Source organism: Poeciliopsis prolifica, unplaced genomic scaffold (genome assembly GCF_027474105.1).
Source record: "Poeciliopsis prolifica strain line A6 unplaced genomic scaffold, Auburn_PproV2 SCAFFOLD013, whole genome shotgun sequence".
Classification (NCBI taxonomy): domain Eukaryota; kingdom Metazoa; phylum Chordata; class Actinopteri; order Cyprinodontiformes; family Poeciliidae; genus Poeciliopsis; species Poeciliopsis prolifica.
In genome coordinates, this window is record NW_026562388.1 from 4,893,528 (window position 1) to 4,914,370 (window position 20,843).

Genomic DNA, 20,843 nt, shown 5'->3' on the forward strand with positions numbered 1-20,843 from the left:
GCTGCAATTATGGGGGGCTGCCTAAAATGCCTTTGGCACTTGCCCCTCTATTCAATCCTCTCTTTTATAATTACTACTGCCCTGGGACAGGTGAGAAGTCAGGACTGATACGATCTGCTCGCTTTACCTGTAGCCAAAACACACACATACACGTACGCTCACAAACATCTACAGCCCGGACGCCAAAACATACGCATAAGGCACCCGAGGTGATCTTCTATTCTAATTATAATCTTTAAAAAAATTTTAGGAATTTGCTTTCAGATCAAGTTGTGTTATGATTAGAAAGCTTGGCAAAGTAGGAGAGTTATAAGGCAACACGTCTTCAGTGAGTTGTTTTCTTAACATTTCTTTCATTTAATTCCATGATTAGCCCATAAATGGAAGACAAACTACTTTTGCATTCGTACAAAAGTACATTTGACAGTTCTACTGAAGCCCTCATCACTCTTTGCTATTTGATTCTAAAGTAGATACACTAAATTTATAATGTATTTTATTGATTTCAAAGCAAAATTTCTCCTGCTTAGTTAATTTAGTGAGAAAATAAGATCTTGAAAACATCTCTCCTTTGATGGCCATCATATTTATTGTCAAACCCCTTTTATTTATTATTAACATAAAAAAAGAGTGTCGGCTGCAGCAACTTAAGTACCAATAATAAATGGTTTTGCAAGTGCATGCCATAAGGGGTTATTTAAGTAGTGTTGAAAGATAGGCAGAATATCCTAAACATACTCAGCTCCACAGGTCATCAGTCAGCTCCAGACTCCGATCCGACTGATTGCTTCCAAAGGTGACAACAAGCACTTAACAGGACGTAAACAGTGTGCATATAATGACCTCCCCCTGCAAGTAATTTAAGAGTAAAAAGAACCATTTGTAACCATAATAATCATTTATCACTGGAACAGCCCAAAAGAATCCAGCTGCACTGTCAAGTACATACAGGTACGGATCCTGACATCATGTACTTGAGAGAAGAAAATAGGAAAACTTTTGTTCCATCCCTACTGTTTTACAGTAATCTGATCTTTCTGTCCTCAGGCTCCAAAACAGACGAGAGGAGAGCATGTGACTCTATAGTAACCTCTTTCCTCAGAGCTGGAGCAGTTGAAGACTGCAAATGAGAGAAACAAGATTTTAATCTTCACTTCACGGACCGCATAAATGGAGCTATGCATAGGTGAGCCTCTCCTACATGGTACAGACATGTGCCGGTTATTGACAACTTGCATTAATGTGCGGGGCAATCACCTGTGAGTATTTCTCAACTGCCAACCATCTTTCCACCCACCCTCCTAACACAGCACCGCAATAATACCTCCCTCCTCCTTCTTTGTGCTTCTTATCTTTTCATATTGTTCTCTGGTTCAATTCATTGCCGCTGGCGCAAGTCTTAACACCGCTGCTAAGCCGCAGATTAATGGGTTGGGTATTACTTCACTCGTCTCCTTGTCTGCCTTTAGATACACCGCTTTTTTCCACCAGCTTTCATTATAAAAAGTTTGTGTTTCTGACCAGCTTGGCACCTCAAGAAGAAGGAAATAAAAGGAGGGAAACAGACAACTAGAACGGAGGTTAACTGGCTGGGGAACAAACAAAAGACAAGCAAAGAACTCACCAAAAGCAGCAACTTTGATGAGGATGGCATGTAGGTCGGATGATATCATCTCAGAGAGCAGCGACTCTTGGTCTCGGCGCCACAGGTAGGCCAGGGGCTGCAGACCAAGCCGCAGACATCTTTCAAACAAGTGAAAGAAATCGAAAAGTAGTTATTATTGAATATCGTCCCATTTCAGAACATTGTTCTAAAGCTTGGCATCATGAATCAGATCATTTTGAATAAGACTGCAATCTAGTGGACTCAAGAGATTGTGCAAAGAAGAATGGTCAATGAATGTTTGGGAATATAAGTCCTTCCGATGGCCAAAAGAACAAAGCACAAAGGCTAGTAACTATGCCTTGTAATTTCACGTTTATAAAAGATGTATCTTACTGGTAGATTTTTTATTCTATTAAATAATGGGACTCAAAAGGCTGGATTTTTAGTTTATATTTTTGCTATTGACATATTTTATCAGTGATGCCAATAAATGTGGTTGTGTCTCTATTTCATATACATGTGAACAAATTTAGTATGTATTGGTAAAACAATTCCTCTAAGGCAATGATCTCTGCAGAACAAAAAGAGACTAAGCTCAGCTTGAAGGAAAAAAAAAAGTAAGGAGAACTAATGCTTTTCTATTGTTAAAATTCTTTTAGGTTTAAAGATTTGTTCAGAAAAATCTTAAAAATCATGAGAATTTCAGCTTATTTAAATAGAATGAAACAAGTTTAAATACAAATGGCATAAACAAAACAAAACGTGTACATGTGACTGTGTACGAGTAAACAGAACCCTGTCTTAGTTTAGTTTAGTCACACAAATGAGGGAAAAACTGGATGTACCATTTTCCTTTGGTGAACCACAGATTATGCCTTACTTGAGTTCAGAGGAGCATCTAAGCTTTGCTGCTCTAAAGTTCTAGTGTTTGACTTACACATTTTCCACACGGACCCTCTGGTAATCGGATAGAATAGCTCCTACAGACACTGCCTCAACGGCCTCCTTTTCCTGTGAGAACAAGAAACAATAATAGTTCATTGTTTTTTTATGATAAAGGAAAAGACAAAAACTTCCTTGGTAACAGAACAGGGGTGTCACATTCTCCTAGAGTAAATTATTATTTTTGAATTTATAATGGAATCCAAAAGTGTTACAGAAATTACAAATGGCACCCCTGCTGTTCTGATTTTGGGCTTATTAAAATAAGCCCAAAATCTTCTAGTTGTCAAACTACAACCTTGGTACTGCGGATGAAGGCAGCTACACATGAAGCTTATTGTAAATTGCATGCGCTTCAAACAACCATCCCAATAAAACGTCTTAAACATTCCTCTTGCTCCAACTTTAACTGCTCATTGTGCGGAAGCGTGGCTAACAGGGACTGAATGGCTTTGTTCACTTCCTGTTGTCAAACTACAACCATACATACTATAATTCAAAAACAATGCAGAAACTCAATGCCATTGTTCACAAGTCTGGCTTCTATTTGCTGAATGGCTCAGATTAAATGTGTCCTAAAAAATTTTGCTCACAGGGACAAATCCCAGACAGATAAATGAAGGGAGATGAGAACTGGGTGGAATTTCAAAGGAAGACAATGGTTGTCCTGGGAGGTTATGTCTTAAAAACGTAAGTGTGTGTTTGTGCATGCAGTGGCTGTGCACATGAACTGCTAAAACCAAGACAATTACAAGAAAGAATGATAAGTTGACAGTTGACAAGCAGAAATTCATTGACACAACCCAAAAACGAGGGTAAGTCATTACAATTCATTTATGTAAAACTGGGTATGCGTCATGCTGTATACCAGAATTTTAATGGAGAGTTAAGGGCAAGGGAAAAGTGTAGCAGAAAATTATCCACAAGCAACCACCATAATCACAGCTTTGAGAAGATTGAGAAGCAAATCTAATTCAAGTTTGGGGACACTGACAAATAGTGGAGTGAAACTGGGGTCAGAGATTCAAGAGTCACTCCACACAAATGGAGTGACTCTCCATTTGTCACTCCATTTGTCACATAATTTTATGTCACACACATAAAATTATGTTATTCTTTGTGTTAAACCAGAAAGAAGTCCAGGAGAATTTCTGAAATATATATATTTTTTTGTTAACATTCTAATTTACTGAGAAACAACTGTATCAACATCTGGTCCAGATTTTCTATTCTCTGCACATCCAGCCATAAGATGGAGCCACACTGACAACTTGAAGCACCAGCGCAACTTTCCATCTGTGAGTGGCATGTATCTTTAATATTGCTAAAGGCGTATCTAATTGCTCTTCATATCATATTCATACTTCAAAAACTGTGGGACAACAATGCACTTGAGAGATGCTGGCGCAGCCTTGAGATGCATTCAATCTTCTTACAGGAAAACAGGCTTGATCTAGAGTGACACACTCAAACACACACATATACACACACGATCACGAGCAAGAACCACATGCTGATGGTTATACATCCTCATAAATGCCTCCATGCCTCCCCCCCTCCTCTACCCACACACACCTGCAGATTCATTAGAACATTACATGGGCTGTAATTAGAATAAGAGGCAAGGGTAGGAGCAGTGGAGGGATGCCCAAGTCTCCAGTAAATTACCTTGTAGCCATTATCAATTTCCCTGGCTACTGGTCCTTAAGATAACCCCCCCTCCCCATTCTCCACTGCCCCTCCCTCTCCCTGTGGTCCCTTCCTGCAATTTTTCTCTGCCTGATAAACATGCTGATTAAAGCGAACACGGTGTAAACCTTTGATACTTTCCTAAATGAAATCCATGCCCTGCCTGGGGCTTGATGCTGAGCTCAGACACACAAGCAAACACGCATGCACAGCTCCACATAGGCACACCGGCTAATCAGATAAAGGATGCGCTCCGTGCATGTGCACTGTGCTAACTGTGCAGCAGAGGATGTGAGGTATTAAACTGTAGACATACAGTCAAACACAGAGTTATCTTAAGAAGGGATTTTCCTCAAGTTCTAAAATCTCTCCAGAGAGTCCAGGACCAGAACATACATTAGAGTCAATCCCATTGCTTGGTGACAGTAATTAAGTCAGACTGATAACATTTCAGGCCAGCATAGAGGGAAAGGTGGCTGCAGGCGGTGTCATGTAATTCTAGGTAAGCCTCGAGGAAAACACCACTCTAATACAATGATAACCTTTTGCCTAAATGCAACTGTCACTCTCTAAAGAGGCAAATTAGGAGCCACAGAGTGGAATTAGTGAGGACAGACAGAAAGCTGAGAAGATTCACAAAGGAGAGAGTTTGTAAAGGAGCGTGCAACATCAACACCAATTTAGTCCCTCGGCTTTAAACTTGGCAGGACCTGACAAGAGCATCAGAGCGCCAGAGCAACAACAAATAACAGCTTCTTTGTGTATTTTAGTCTGTCTGTCTCCCTCTATCTACCCTCTCTCAGGAGGCAGGCGGTTGTGGGTACTTGGACCTCAAAGGTTCAACTCTGCCTCATCTAATTAAATGGCACCTCTTTTTTTTCCCTGGCTCTCATTACATCCCATCGCACAGCCTTACAGCCTACTCGCCACTAATTATAACATGAGATGAATTTCTCACACATCCCTCTCTGTTTGCAGTGGAGATTTTTGCTACTGGAGCATTTGGCATTGGCTTTGGGAAATGATTATTTTTGGATGAGGCTGTGTTTTTGTCGCCATTACAGAATTGCCAGGAGACAGGCTGGAATGAGGAGGGATAGCGCTGCTCTGGAGATTATTTTTCAAAATCTAGTCCAAGACTCAGGGTGAATTATTTTGAATGAGCCATAGATTAGAAATGATTGATGTTTTGGGTATTCATACTACTATGAAAACAAATTTGTAGTGTTTAGAAAAGCTGAAATTTATAGTTAAAAGTAAAGATATTATAAAAACAAGGTAGCTCAGTAAAACACAGGATGAAATAGAATCTTTTCCAGAGCTTCTCTGACAAAACAATATTTTGACTGTTAGAGGTGAAACCTAAGTAATATTAATAATCAACGCAAAGGTTCTCAGAAGGGTCAGAACCCAATTTGTAAAAGACCTTTTCTTTTGCCACATTCAAACCACAAACTTCCTTGTAGTTACTGTGATTTCATGTGATAAAGTATCACAAGCTAGTGCATAATTGTGAAGAGCAAAATAGTTCAAGTATGGTCAAACTGGAAATGCTCTGTGAACAACACTTTCAATTGGATTTAGTTAAGAACTTTGATTGGACCATCCTAACACATAGATAAAATTTTGTTGGTGTATTGCAGAAAAATAAAATACAAAAACGTTTGTGGTTGAAGTGTGATAAAATATAATGGGGTATGAAAATTTTTGAAAGTCCCTGTACTTTATTCTTAATTTGTTATTTCAGGCATGAAATGGCCCTAACCTTGTTCAGAAATTGGGGTTTTGTTCAGCTCCTGCCCCGGCCTATTCTGGTGTGTTGTGCAACAGTTCAAACCCCAAGAAGCTCCATCAAAGGCAGGCTAAGCAAAGGCATGACCTGACTTCCCATGTCTTCTCCAGCAGGCAGAGAAGCTATTAATGAGGATCTATGGCCCACAGCAATGGAGGCCCTTAGTCCCTCTAGCTATGTCCATCAGGATACTTAGCCCCATGCAGTCATTAACTTCTGTTACTAATTGTCAAATTCATTAAACTAATCCTTCCCCCACATCCGGATGTCTCCTGTGGAAATAGATGGAGAGGCCTGAGTTATTAAGATGTCAGCTGTGGAAAAGATTAAGGCCAGCAGACATGCTCCACAAAGAAACGATACGGCCATTAAACTCTATATCAGGTAGCGTGTGATGTATTTTGTAATTATATGTACATTTATCTTTGGAAGGGAGTAAAAGACTGGTTCAAATGTATTCACAGTCACAGACATGCCTTCAGTCATGAAATCCATCTGCACTAAAGATACATACAAAAATTTAACTGAAGGAAGCTGCAGTTTTCTCCTCACTTGGGTAGATATTCAGTCAGGGAAATGTTTAACAGCCAAAGCCATTAACAGCAACCAAGGCAATTAGAAAGCCATAAAATATTAAAAATTCAATATTCATATTCATATGGAATACATCAGAACCCTCATTAATGCTCTCTCAATGGCTGTCACAATGAGCTTCTAATTATACACCCTAACAATACAAAGCTCCAATTTGCAGAATGGTGGGTTTCCAAATGCCAGATTCAGTCTGAGCCCAGAGCTGCCACATTGTACCTATTACAAACGCAAAGTAACAAATTATCACCCACGGTTCCTATGCATTTTTCATGTCAAAAATTTATTCTAGAAAATGACATTTTGAAATAAACGCGTATAAGAATAGCTTGTTTCTCAAAACAGAAAAGATGACTTTGAATTCATGGCAGCAAGTTCTACCGATATCAGGCTTTAAACATAGAAACTGCAGAAGCACGGACAGATCAGTAACCAATGATATAGGGTTTAAAATCAGGAAATCTAAACCTTTTTTAATGCTGTTCCCCAAACTGGAAAATACCTAAATATAATTCAAAACCTTTCCAGAATGTCCTGATTATAAGTTCTCTTTGTAAATTACAAATTTCTAACCCTAACATACAACACAGACAAGCTGTGTGTTGTATGTAGTCTATCTGTAATATCAGTTTGATGGAAAACTGAAGAAGGTGGAGGAATTCAATTAAATTGCAGTGAATGACAGTTTGCACAAGGGCACAGAAGTCCTGTCTACTGCTCTCCAAAGCTGCAATCACAATGTCGTATTATCAGCACGTCTGACCCCATAGCTTTAAATCCTACACCCCCTTGTCTTCAACATTCTACTCCATCCGGCCTCCTCTCTGCCCCACCTTCCCTGCATCCATCATGTAAGTGACTGGATGTGACACAGTTTTAATGTTGTCTGCATTAGATGCACTCTGGACCCGTTTTAATCTAATGGGATTGTCCTCCTGTGCTTGGCCCCACTGTGGGAATATTGGGATGGGGGTTGCTGTTGCATCTAAAGTGGATGCAGTAGAGAGTTGGGGCCTGTTGGGGTCAAGCGATCTCGTTTAATGGAATACTGACAAAGTCCTGGGGCGTGATAAGGTGCCCTGACAGCTTAGACATACTAAAATGACAGGAAGCTGAGTCTGAGCAAAGAAGAACACAGCTGTTTGATTCTCTTTACCTTTCTGTATGATCCAAAGTGACAACCTGAGTTCAGAAAGACGCAGGTTATAGCATATGGAAAACCATATACAAGAAAAATTTGGTAGTGTTTGTAGCCCTTGCTTTGTAGCGCCAAAGCAAGCGCGCTACAAAACACTTGGACATGGAGGCTTAGCAGGTGTCTATTCAAAACACATATTAGGCAAAATCTTGTTCAAAAAGCTTTTCAAAAACACATTCCCTATAGTACACTGATGTTCCTGTGTGTTTGAAGTGGCTGCTGAATGATGGGCTCTTCCTTTGCGTTTGCAGACAGACTGGCTAGAAGAGTCAACATGTGTCAGGTCTCAACCATGCACACTGCTGAAGCAATAAAAACAAAGTTCCCACTAAGCCAGCTGCACATAAACTTCCAAAGATGATGTAGCATGAAGACGTGGAGGGAAAAAGCAGACCACAGAAGAGCATAATCCTCCGCTTAGGCTGCGATGCAGGTGTGACCAGCCAACAGAGGATACGACATGACACGTTGTCTCTTCAAGCCGATGAATGAGCTATGCTCATCAACCAAAAATGTGAGGAGTGACAAGCAAGTGTGCGTTGACAAAGAAGGAAAAATATTGAATTTATCCATGGAGGTGCAACAGTGGCATTCTGTTCTATTGAGTTTCTATTTGGGCATGTTAAGACAAGGAGAAATTTAATGAGACTTTATCTAACATCACAAAGCAAAGCATAAAGCCTCCATTTGGAGGTCTCAGCCTTATTTTGATACCTCCAAACTGTGTTCAACTTCAATTTCATATGTAATTTATATGAATGTAAACAGTTTACTACTGTATTCATTTCAAATGACACAATACAAATTTCAATTTCAAATATATTGTTCTGGAAAGTTTTTTTTTTATTATTTATTTGGTTTTTTAACAGTGACAAATACATTTTCTATGCATCACAGCTGGAAAATGTAGAAATTCATTCGGGATTGGAAATGTAGAGAGATTAACGTTTGTTGGATGTCCTCTTTCCTCTTAACATATATACGGCTACGTAAACACACTTCCAGACAATTGTCAGGCAGGGAGGAACGAGTATTTGGCCAAAGCAAGCGCTACGACTTTGTTTCAGCAGGTCAAGGACGAGGTGGATTTCCTTATCAACACACAATGAAAACTAAATGGAGAAAAGCAAAATACAGATATGGATGGATAAATCTACTAGGTTTCAATCAAACTGTCACTAAAGGTTTGCTTTTAATCAATTCATAATTTTTGGGTGAAGTCGTAAACATTGCAGCAAGAGCTTTCTCTGGGAGACAAAAACAAAGTTATGATCCCAGAGCTGTTGTATATCAGCGTTCCCATTTGGCTGGAGGGAGGAAAAAAGCATTTGATACAGGAAGTTGCTTTCAGAAACTGCGAGGGACAGAATCAAAGAGCAAAATCCAGCGCCACAGAGAGGCAAACTATGTCAGTTGTTTTTTATGGCCCAAAGCAAACGCCTGGTCCCGCAGGGTGTACAGGCGTACATGTCCTTTTACACACACAAGCTCCAAATTTTAAATTTTTTTCTTTTTTTCCGGTTGAGCTTATATTCCCAGCATTTAGCGTCCTTCAAAGATCTCAAAAACCCCTCCTCTGATCCCCAGAGAGAGGGAGAGAAGAAATTACAGCATTGATACTGGTTTAACTTACTCTTCAAGCTCCAGACTGTATTTTTTTTATATATAGATGGTCTTTAACTGCAGGAGGTGATGAAGCCTCCAACAAATATTTTGTGAGGGAAGAGTGGTTCATGGAACAAAAGCCCTCTAAAATGTGAGAAGATTATTGGCAGGGAGCTGAAAGACTTCACTTATTGCATGGTGTGAGGCAGATAGCATTAAGCTAGTTGTGCATACCTCATAAGTTTAAAAGATTTAGAGATGAAATTGCTAGAGAGGGAGAAAAGGGAAATTTGAGAATATCCTTTTGACTACATGCATTTTCTTCCAGGGTCAATTCAATCCCAAAAACTTCAGTGCAAACAAGCCCCATGATATTTTTAACATCAAAATAGCACCAGAAAACAAAAATAAAAAAATACACTCTGTTCTTCAATGGGACAATGTTCAAACCTCGCAGTTTGTGGTGGCTCATGCCCTTGGCAAGGCCAGATAAGACTATCAGCTTCCATCATCGCTAAACAAGATTGAGCAAAGTACATTAAGCAGAAAAACACAAACAAATTACAAAGGCTCTGGGAGGCTCGGCTCTTTATCTAATGTTTGCGGCTAACCGGTAGCGTCAGCTGGTGGGAAATGGGCCTGCATCTAATAGATCCTGTACCACCATTTCCACACGGCCAAGCGAACAATACACAGCGCCATTATCTCACCGCTAATGCTATCCTTTCTCAAGTGCAAAACAAGCCTGTCGACCAACAGAAATTCAAGAATCTTAGAGCTGCGGAAAAGATAACAAGGACTATCACAGAGAGGCAGCACCGGAGATCCAGCTGCTTGAAGGAACCTTCATGAGAAAGAAATTGTAATACACTCTTAAACTTACCTGAATGAATGCCAAAAAAAAGTTTATTTATTTCTGAAACTCAGTATAAGGAGTGCTATTTTATATGATTTAATTAGACAACTTGAAACTGATCAAATAAAAGACGATATTAGTAAGAAATGTAATGGGAGGAATATCAACAGTGGTAGAAAATCAACAATTATGGCTATAGCTTAAAGAACATTATGAAGGCAAAACCCTTACAGAAACTGCCATAGGTACCAATTCCTGTTTGAATGACTATGGTCATTTTAATAGATGGTACTGCAAACTGGACTGACATTAAGTCCGCAGAACCTCTATGGAATATTGTCCAGAAGAAGACAAAAAAGCCCAACAACATAAATGAGCTGAAGTCTACAATGCAAGCAGCCACAGGCAGATTATCTCCATGTTGCCACAACTGATTTAGTAACTCATACAAAAAGAGACACAACCAAGTATTGAGTGAATATATTTTACAATACATACACATCATTTTTAGTATGCTAACATTTCTGCATTTAAAATTATGTTTTTTAGTAATCTGAAACAAAATTTTAATATTCTGTGCACATATATTTTATGATTTTTCATTAGTTTGAAGTCATAATAATCTAAATGAACTGAAATAAATGTTTGCAATAATGTATGACAGACTCCCTGTAATAACTAGCTCTGTTTCACTTTACAAACTAAAACACTCAAACTTTTTCATGATTTTAAGCTGCATCTCTAACAATAAAAACTTTGCACAAATAATTGCCTGTCGGCCCAAAACTGCTTGTGAGTAACTTCCAATAACACCATTTAGATGTCTTTTTGCACCACAAACCACCTACACTAAGGCTACATTAGCTTTATTATCGATCAGCTCTTCTAAACCCTCACGGTGACCCCAGAGGTCATGATTTATGTATTAACCAGCTTTTTAAAGAAATCCATTTTCCTGTTGAGCCCCCGATGTACGTCTAATGCGGCACCATGCTGATAATCAGAGAGGAGTCGGGTGTTTGATTCTGACCCACCCCCACTCCACCTTTCATGGTTCACACCGCACCTCAACATCTTGTCTCACAACACCTCGGCTGCCTAATCAATACGGCTTGGCTCCTGGTTCAACCAAAGACGTCTCCACCTCCCTTCACCACTGTTCTCCATTATTCTCCACTACCTTCGGTTCTTCTGCCTTCTCTCTTCACAGCAGGAGGCACCTCAATCAGGACGCACGTGTCTCGGCTTCTGAAGAGTCCGGATGAAAGTGCGACAACAATACAAGGAAGAAAAAGTTGAGGAAATGTAGAAAGAAAGAGGGAAGGCTAAAAGAAGATAATTCTTTGGACTTGTGGATGGGCTGCCTTGACAATCTCCAAGGGCCCCACTCCTGTATGCGGATGTCAATAACATACCGTGAGTGGGGGGAAGTGGAGTGTGTATTTAATAAAGGTCAGGGGAAACATGGAGAAGAGGAGGAAAGAGTGAGTTCAAGAGAAGGATTATCCCACTAAACACAAGGTGTTTTAACCCACAAGAGAGGGAGGGAATTTTTTAATCTACAAAGGCCAAAGGTCTCAGTCTGCGTCTTCAAGATTTTTTCCAACTCATCTCACCCCTCCACCTATGGAAAGAAAAAAGATCACCCATTGAAACAGAACAAACTATTTTAAAAGTTGTATTTCTGAGAAGTCAAACATTAAGGGATGAAAAAAATTGGATTTGAAAGTAACATTTCCATCTTCCTGTAAGCGGGGTCTCGCTTTGACAGAGACGTTGCAGCCCGGCTAATTAGAGCTGGCGGAATAGAACATGTGCATAGATATCATCTATTGTTCCTCATCACTCTAATGAGCTTAAATGTCTTTGTCTTTATTCATCAGCTCAAAGATTGCAGAGTCGATGTGATAGAGTCATTTTTGTTTTTTACATCTCAGTGTTTTAAAAAAGTATTCATACCCTTCAAACTTTGTCACATTTTGTCATGTTGCAACTGAAAACTTTAGGGTGAAATGATGCATAATACCAAATATTTTCACCCATTGTAGTCTGAAATTCAACACCCTTTGATTTAAAAGTCTTATATAAAATCTACTGCAATCCACTGCACCTTCAGAAGGTGCATCACTAGTATGTATAATTAAGGCTGAGCACAAACCGAACTATTCTGTGAAGGCCTTAGAGGTTTGATAGTGAAAAACGAAGGCAAATGGACACAGCAGAAAAGCTGGGGAGAAAGTTGAAGAGCGTTTTAAAGAAGTGTTAAGACTGAACATAATTTGAAGAGTGGTGCAGCTGAAAATTTACCAAGATACAGGAATTTACCTAAACCAACATGCCAGGCAAGGAGAATATTAATAAGAGTAGCATCCAAAATACCTATGAGAAGTCTAGAGGAACACCAAAGAGTAATTGTTAAGAGATTCATCTTCCAGCAGGACCCTAAATTAACATATAGTTTCAACTGACTTAGTCTGAGCTATTTTGCAAAGAATGGGCAAAAATGTTACTCTCTTGTTATGCAAAGCAAGACTAACTGACTTGCAGCTGTAGTTGCAGCAAACAGGGTTTTTCTACAAAAAAAAAAAAACTAAATTCTTTTGCAATGTGCTGTACATGTTAACGTCCTTCCAAATACATTGTTTATGTCTCTAAAAAGAAATGCAGCTTATAGCTACTAATCCATGGCTTCTGCCATGTATGGAGTTGGATCTAGGGAAGAGAAACAGAGTGCATGGATGACTGAGAAGAGTGAGAACACCTCTGTCTAACCTGGAGTGCTGAAAGAAGCCAAGCTTGTGAAAAGGTGTGCAATGAGAACAGAGATAGACCTGTTATCATGTAACAGGGGCCCCGATTACAAATGACCTTGAACAGAAAGTCGTGCATGGAACGCACACACACACGGACACACAACAGGGGTCACGGGGCACAAAGAGCCACTGTGTCAGGTCACAGAACACAGAGAGAAGAATATAAGATTTGAGGGATGCGATATGACTAATATGAGGGGTTTTGCAAGCTTTGGGCAGTGGGGAGACTGGCGTTACAGCCAGGGGTGACTGACACTGTTGATCTGTATCACACATCAGAGCAGATCACACAAAGCGGAGCAGACCAACCTCACAGTCAAGTATGGGCACACAACTTACAAAATAACATTTTGTAACTCATGTGCCTCTGCGGTGATGGCACTTTCATTTGAAAGCAAATATGAGTATTTAAACCCTAAAATACAACAATAAAAATCTTTCTGCATCCAAGTGTCTTAGATTTATTTCCCAGATGACACAAAGATGCAATTTATTCAGTGAAAATGCAGCCTCAAGCAAAAAAATAAATAAAAAGAAAAGAAAAAAAAAATGTCAAAAACGTCTTCACCCAAACTGTTATTTCAGCTCCTCAAAGGAAGAGTTCAAAGATCAGCACCTAGCAGGATGGGACAGGGTACGGCGTGGCTTGCATGTCGATCAGGTTACACACTTCAAAGAAGCGCTGCCATGCACAGCCAGCGATGAGAGCAAAGAGGCCAACTAAAGAGCCACATTGTCATTCTGCCAATATTGCCACTGCCAAGGAAAGGATAGCTCATTTTTTTTCTAATATAATTGGAGGTTTTTTTCCCCCTCTATCAACAAAGGTTCTGAAGAATATGATCTCTTCCTTTGAATTTTCTGAATGGCTTAAAACATTCTCAGACAACTTTTATTGGGCAGAGAATGGGAATGATCCATAGATGGCACTGTTGGTTAATGCTACAAGTTTGCGTTGCCAGCCTTGCAAGCAGAGAAGGAGGAGGGGGGAAGAATATCCGCTTTTAAAAGTCATCAACTTTGGCTCTGGGAAGAGAAAAAAAAAATCTTTCATCTACATGCAAGAGTTCTTTGCCAGATATAAGCTTGTAACTTGAAATTAATTGAAACTTCTAAGGAGTAACTTTAAAATTTGTTTTGTTTATATATTCCATTTATTTCTAGTGTTTCTTCAATACATTTTATTATTTGTTACTGTTTGCTTTATATGACATTTTCCTAGTTTTATATCCCTTTTAACCTCTGCACAGCATTTTATCATATTTCTCTGTATAAAAGGTGTTTTATGAATCATAATAAAAAGTAATTGATTGCTTTGAAGTTATCATTTTAATTTTTATATTGTTTTTATTTTATAGCAAAATTGTTTTTACTATTATTCATCCAAATCTATTCTCTCAGCAATATCTAATTTTTTGTAAACCCAAAAGTATTTTTTCTTTTTGTTTTTAAAAGAAAAACAGTGAACCTTAAAACAATAAAAATGACCCTAAGACATGTACACAATTTGTTAAAGTTGAATTTTGTAGGAAAGATGACAATATAAATACAACTGGCCGCAATATGTATGCAGAGCACAAGATCCAACTAGGAAACAGCCTCAGAGAGCAGCAGCTGAAATTGAAATCTGAGCCATCAAGTTGTACTCTTATGGTTGCCATCACTCAGTAAGCAAAAGAGGAAGCCTGTTGTTTATGGTGAAGGATTGTTGATGACGGTGAGAAGAGTAAATGGGGACATGACTGGAGTTTCTGCAGGCCTACAAGGGCCCCATGGGAGTCCAGCTGCCCTGATCTATGGCCAGTCAGACTGAAGAGGTCAGGCCAGAAAAGCCCTGGAAATGGAAAATTAGCAGGCTTTTGCAATTAGAGAAATGGCCACAGGCGAGGATGGTATTGCCTCACATGCAACAGAAATATTTAAATGTAAATGATTACGAGATGGCATGAAAACAGAAAGCAGGCTGTGTGAAGTTGCATATAATCACAGCACAAAGACTACATCAAGAGGTTTTCGATTTAAAGTAAAAGCGGGTGTTTCATTTAGAAGATGATAAAAAACAACAACAAAAAAAAGGCAGGCCGAAGGTCTGAAATGCCCCAGGGCAGTCTGACTGGCCCTTGCCACTAGGTCTGAATGTGTGAACATGTGGAAATCCCAGAGCAGCCCTGCGTTCCAGATAAACATGTCTCCACATCAGCTCTTTAGAAAGGACCATGAGAAAACACTGTCTTATTTCCAGCACATCGAGCCAGCTCTCATCTGAAAAACAAACTCCACAATCCCATAAGAGGCGTTTAAATTTTTATGTATCTGGCTAAAGTTGTGTAGGGGTGCCGCGGGAATAATGCGTTACACTGCACAGGATCAATCCCCGCACACTGTTTGCGCTGACAGCAGGAAGAGCTTTTGCCGCGGTTGAAGTTTCTGTCCAGGTAGCTTCCTCATGGCTGCAGGCGGTCAGATAGGCAGCGCTGAGTTAACCACACATGCACTTATCTCAAAGCTGTCAGTCAGCCACCCCTGCACCGCACCGGACCACCAAGGTCCTCATACATAATTTGCCATCAAATGAATATTTTCTCAGCGTCCTAGCAAACGGGCTATTTGATGAAATATTCATTTAGTGATTAATTTGTGCGTCTGATCTTCTGTCAACTGAGATAAAAAAAAAAATTGCACTTTTCCTGCGAAGCCATTGTTGAAGGGCACCTCTCTCCAACTTTGCACATAAAACTTTGATCAACTGATGCAGCATGCATACTATTGTTCCAGACTGAGATGAAGAGACAACTTACCACAATTACAAGTGAAGTTATGGCATACTAAATGAGACAGACTAAAAGCACAAACATGACTTTTTACTCTTCTAAGCAGATTAGATGCAGATAACAGGTGTTATGAAGAGTTCAACAGCTCAGCTGATGCTACAACATAAGTAGCAGCTCCTTAAGGCAGTATGAGGAAACAGATGGTTAGACTCCATCACATCCACCACATTTAAACACCACCTTCTCTTAGCAAAACCAGGTTAAAAGTAAATAAAAAGCTAATTTGGAATTATGATTAGTATAGTGAAAATGTTTACATGCCAAAGTAATTTGATCTCTTGGTGAACAAATAAAATGAGAAAGCATAAAACAGGCTGGAAAGGGTTTGAAAAATACCACGTGAGACTCAATCTTCTTGAGCAGCAGTAAGTAAGCGTCACCAAGAAGGAAAAGGGTGAACATATGGAATCGTTTCAAATCTTAAAATGGGCATTTTGCAAAGCATGTGGAGCAACAATACCTGGCAAAACATAGCAACTTGAAGAGACATCTGGAAGCAGACCATCCCACACATCCTAGATCAGACATGTCAGGGTTAAGACCTGCGGGGCCTGGGCTACAGACCCAGATAAGAAGTGAATGTAGTTCATAAAACTGAATAAACTCAAAGCTGAGACAGAAGTTACTTCGTAAGCCACAAATCCTGCTTCATAGTTCAGTTTCACAAAACTAAGAATGAATACTTGCAGAAAATGTTAACTGCTCTTTCTCTTTTTTTTAAATCATTCAATAGGGCTTCCTTAGCATTTGATTCAACCATAATGCCATAACCATAGGCATCCCATATGCACCATTTTTCTTTACACTCTTCATATTTGTCATACATATAGAAGGTTTTTGCATGTGAATCACCAGTTTCAGCTTTGTTGTGGAGGAATAATCCAATAAAAGCTTAAGTTTTATTATCAGCAAGATAGTTTCTGCAAAAAGCACTATATGCCATCTGATCCTACGCAAAAAGATTTGCAAAAATAAAATAAAATGTAAAAAACTGCAGCATGAAAAAAACTCCCCTCACAAAGAGAAATAATATTCACCAACGTCATACTTGAAATATATTGTAATATATTCTAATACTTCATGGAATACTCCAAAATAGAGCAATGTATTTTTGTTTCTGAAAGGATCTCTTCGCTCAATCAGCTTACATGCGCAATTTGGAAGTGTGTGTTGCTCTCTATGGCTGAAAGTCCAGTAGCACAGAAAACCATTTAATTGGCAGCGGCATGAATATCACCTGTTGACATTTAATTATTCGTAGCCCTGACAATCAACTTTGAGTATGAGGACTCTTCCACACAACACTGTGTCTTAACATGCTGCAGCCATGTCACTACAGCAGTTTTGTGCTTGTGCAAAAAAAAATTAAAAATCAAGGACCTATCCAGCACCATCATTCATAATGGGAAGTGCAGAATGATATCCGACAGTAGCCTCCTCCAAGGCCATGCCAACGCCAGTCTCTATGAGGTTCTAAAGGAAATAGATGTGTTCATTAATTGAAACTTTCATCAACATTTTCAGATTCCAGTATCGGCTGCAGGTTTCAGGTGGCTGTGCCTGGGTTTCTGTTCCAATGATTTAAAACCGATTGGGCTGCAGTTACCATGAAACACCATTATTTATTTATTTATTTTTACTGCCATTGTACAACATAAAATATGTCTAAATCTGTTTGTTTTTTTTCTCCAGTAGTTTCAATTCTTTGTGCAGTAGTTCACTGTCAGATAATGGGAAGTGCAGAATGATGAGGTAAAAAAAAATAAAAATCTTGAGATAAAACCTACCTTAACGAGATACAGCAGCTGATACAGGTCTTCCACCTCATCCCCTTCTGTCTCACTGTAATTTCTGCTTGTGTCCAGGCTGGAACCTTGTATGGTACGTCTATAGATAGGCAACTCCATTGCATCAGCGTATAGCTCTATTGCCTGATGACCCACCGTCTGGTACATGTAGCTGTCCAATTCATCTATAGCATAAGAGAAAGTGTTTTGGAGTCAAAATCTGATGGCAATGCATATATGGAATGAAATGACATCTGACTTTTATGGCACATTACCAGGACACTCAAAGATGCTTTAAAATGACATCAGTCATTACCAATCCCATGCTGATGAAGTCAAGCTAATGGATTGTAACTCCACAATGATGGACACAGTTTACAGGACAAACTCCTCCTACCTTCTGTCACCCCAATATCTGAAGTGTATAGGATGTGTTCGTAAATAAAAAGGGATTCTAGCAGAAGTGCATCAAAATGTGAAATAAACAATGGAGCAATTCACTGTAAAATTACCAATTTAGTTTAGTTGTATTGCTAAGTTACTGTAAATTAGCAATATACCACTTTAACATGGCTTACTGTAAACATTATTACAGAGAACCATAATATAAAATAATTTAAAGATAATTATAATATATTTGGTGAGTATTTACTTTTGAATCCCTATTCTTTGACATGATTCTAACATATGATGCAGTGACAAGTTGTTCTTACAAATCTGAGACTTGCCTTCAAAGGAGTACAATGTATTTTTCAGGCACAGTGCCATTTTTTAGCACAATCAAGTGACTGTGTTATCTTCTGATGATATAAAAACACATACATATGAAATATAAAACGTAAAAGACACTTTTTACTTCAAAATTTGATATCTTGAAATTGGACCTCTGTCTCTTTAAGAAACTCCAACAAATTGCTGATGCTAGTCTGATGGAGCCGAATAGAGGAGAAACAGGAGAGGGAATAACATTATGACATGACATAAAGCTCAAAAAGTCAAACTTACATAATACCCCCATTTCATGAAACATTTTTCACCATTTCTCTGATCATTTGGCACATACTTTGTATGAGTGAAGAACAAAGCAGATGATGGTCAATAGCTGCTAGTATAAATGTTCAGGGTGTGTATCCCATTTCAGAACCGGCTTCCTCCCTCCAAAAACATGCAGTGATTATAGGGTGAGGGTGTGAATGCATGTTTGTTGGTTCAGTGTGTCCTTGTGTTGCCCTGCAATGTTCTGACAATATGCAAAGGTGTACCACGCCTGTCAGCCTTTAATGACCAGCCGTCCTTTTACCTTTTATCTGGGTATAGGCAAACAGTGGATGGACTTAGTATTGTGCATAAAAAAGGAAAAGAGTATTGTTGCTGTAATCTCTATAAATTGAACCAAATCTCTCAGTACAGCAAACAAAAACCACCAAAGTTGTATTGAAAAATCTATATTTTATGCAAAATTTCTGTTTTACATCTTATTTCTTGATAGAAATGATGACTTTACTTATGATATTTATATTTGAAAAAGAAAGAAAAAGATAAATAATGTAAATATCCTAAAACAATGCAACTATATATATATATATATATATATATATATATATATATAGGGTTCTATGACTTGTATGACAACTTGTATATATATATATATATATATATATATATATATATATATATATATATATATATATATATATATATATATATATATATATATAAAGCAAGATTAACAAAACTTATTAATTACAGAGGAGGGCAAACTGCAATACTTCTGCGACATATACAAATGTATTTGAACAAGTGTACTGGCTGTCCCAAAGGCAATACGAAGCCTATGAGGACCACTGTGGATCAAATTAAGCTACGTGAGAAAATGTTTCTCACCTGTGTGAGCGGGGCGCAGGTTGGCCAGAGCCACAATCTTGTGTCCAGCAGCAACACACTGCATCATGTTGTAGCAGCTGTCTTTTCCCCCACTGCACACAGCATCACAAACAGGCAAAAAGGTAAAGGCAGAGTTACAGCAGTAAGAGTGAATCTATTATTATAAGGACTGAGTTGCAAATGCAACTATCATTGCATTACTCGATACTTTTCCACAGACTTGTATGACAACTTGTGAATTATTGTAAGGGGTGTGTGTTGCAAACAGTCGAAGTTTGAATGAAGGCAGTCTCCTTAACATGCTCGTTTTAACGTTCTGCAAACGAAAGACAGAAAGCTGCTATTACCTGATTAACGCAACGACTTTCATCTTCTTATGACCCTCCTTTTGTCTGTTAATATAAAAAGGGAGCAGAAACTACTGTGACAGCGTGATAAGTGCTCTTAGCAACCGGTAAATGTACACAAAACCATGTGAGAGGAAGCTTCCGGGTTAACGAGGACCCCGTTGGAAATATTAGACGGCCTTCAATGTGCCTGAATGAAAACTTGTTTCTTTTTAACGTTTGAAAAAAAGGGTTTGTTTTAACTTTTTGAAGATCACCAAAGGTTTTGGGGTTGTATAAGGCTAATTTAGATATAGAAGCTAAAGAAACACCTGCTGTATAAAAAATAAAAAAAGCATTACGAGGAAAAAAAAGGGACCATAATCTCATAAAATGAAATAGAACCTGTAAAATTATGCAAATTTGTTATTCTAGATCACTGATGAACTTGTAATTTTTAACCAACAATTATTACAAATCCTTCATCAAAATATCTTGTCTTTGTACACACTGAAATACTACATAATATACTTTACAAACTTTAGTGTCCTGCAACTTTTAGATGTGTCTCTGTTTCAACACCTGAATCTGACAAAAAGGTTGTAATTTAAACATTTCTGATATTTGATCCTTCATCATACCTAGAAATGTTTAAGAATCTAAAATATATTCAGAATTTGTTCTTTTGAAGTTATTACTTCAAATTCAATGCCATTTGTCAGCACAAGGTCTGAAGTATCACAACAAGAGTAGACAGGTCTGAGGATTCTTTGAGTAAAGACAATTGAGATTATATTAAAGTATACATGTAGGTTATCACATGTGTGATATTAACTTATGCGTGCCAACATCAATGAAATAAATCCCCCACAATATTAAAATATTTCATCCATTTGACTTTGGCTATGGGCAACACACTGTCT

General features: G+C 38.5%; 1 protein-coding gene across 1 annotated transcript in view; it reads right to left on the bottom strand.

Annotated features, from left to right (window-relative positions):
- dph6 (diphthamine biosynthesis 6) overlaps positions 1–20,053 on the bottom strand; it is a 62,703-nt gene extending 42,650 nt beyond the window's left edge. Inside the window, exons 1-5 of the mRNA XM_055038510.1 lie at positions 19,942–20,053; positions 19,595–19,686; positions 17,711–17,895; positions 2,544–2,617; positions 1,625–1,743 (exon numbers count right to left, since the gene is read on the bottom strand). Coding sequence (XP_054894485.1) covers positions 1,625–1,743; positions 2,544–2,617; positions 17,711–17,895; positions 19,595–19,686; positions 19,942–19,964 — 493 coding nt within the window. The 5' untranslated portion in view covers positions 19,965–20,053. The remainder of the gene's footprint in view (positions 1–1,624; positions 1,744–2,543; positions 2,618–17,710; positions 17,896–19,594; positions 19,687–19,941) is intronic.
- Positions 20,054–20,843: the final 790 nt, after the last annotated feature.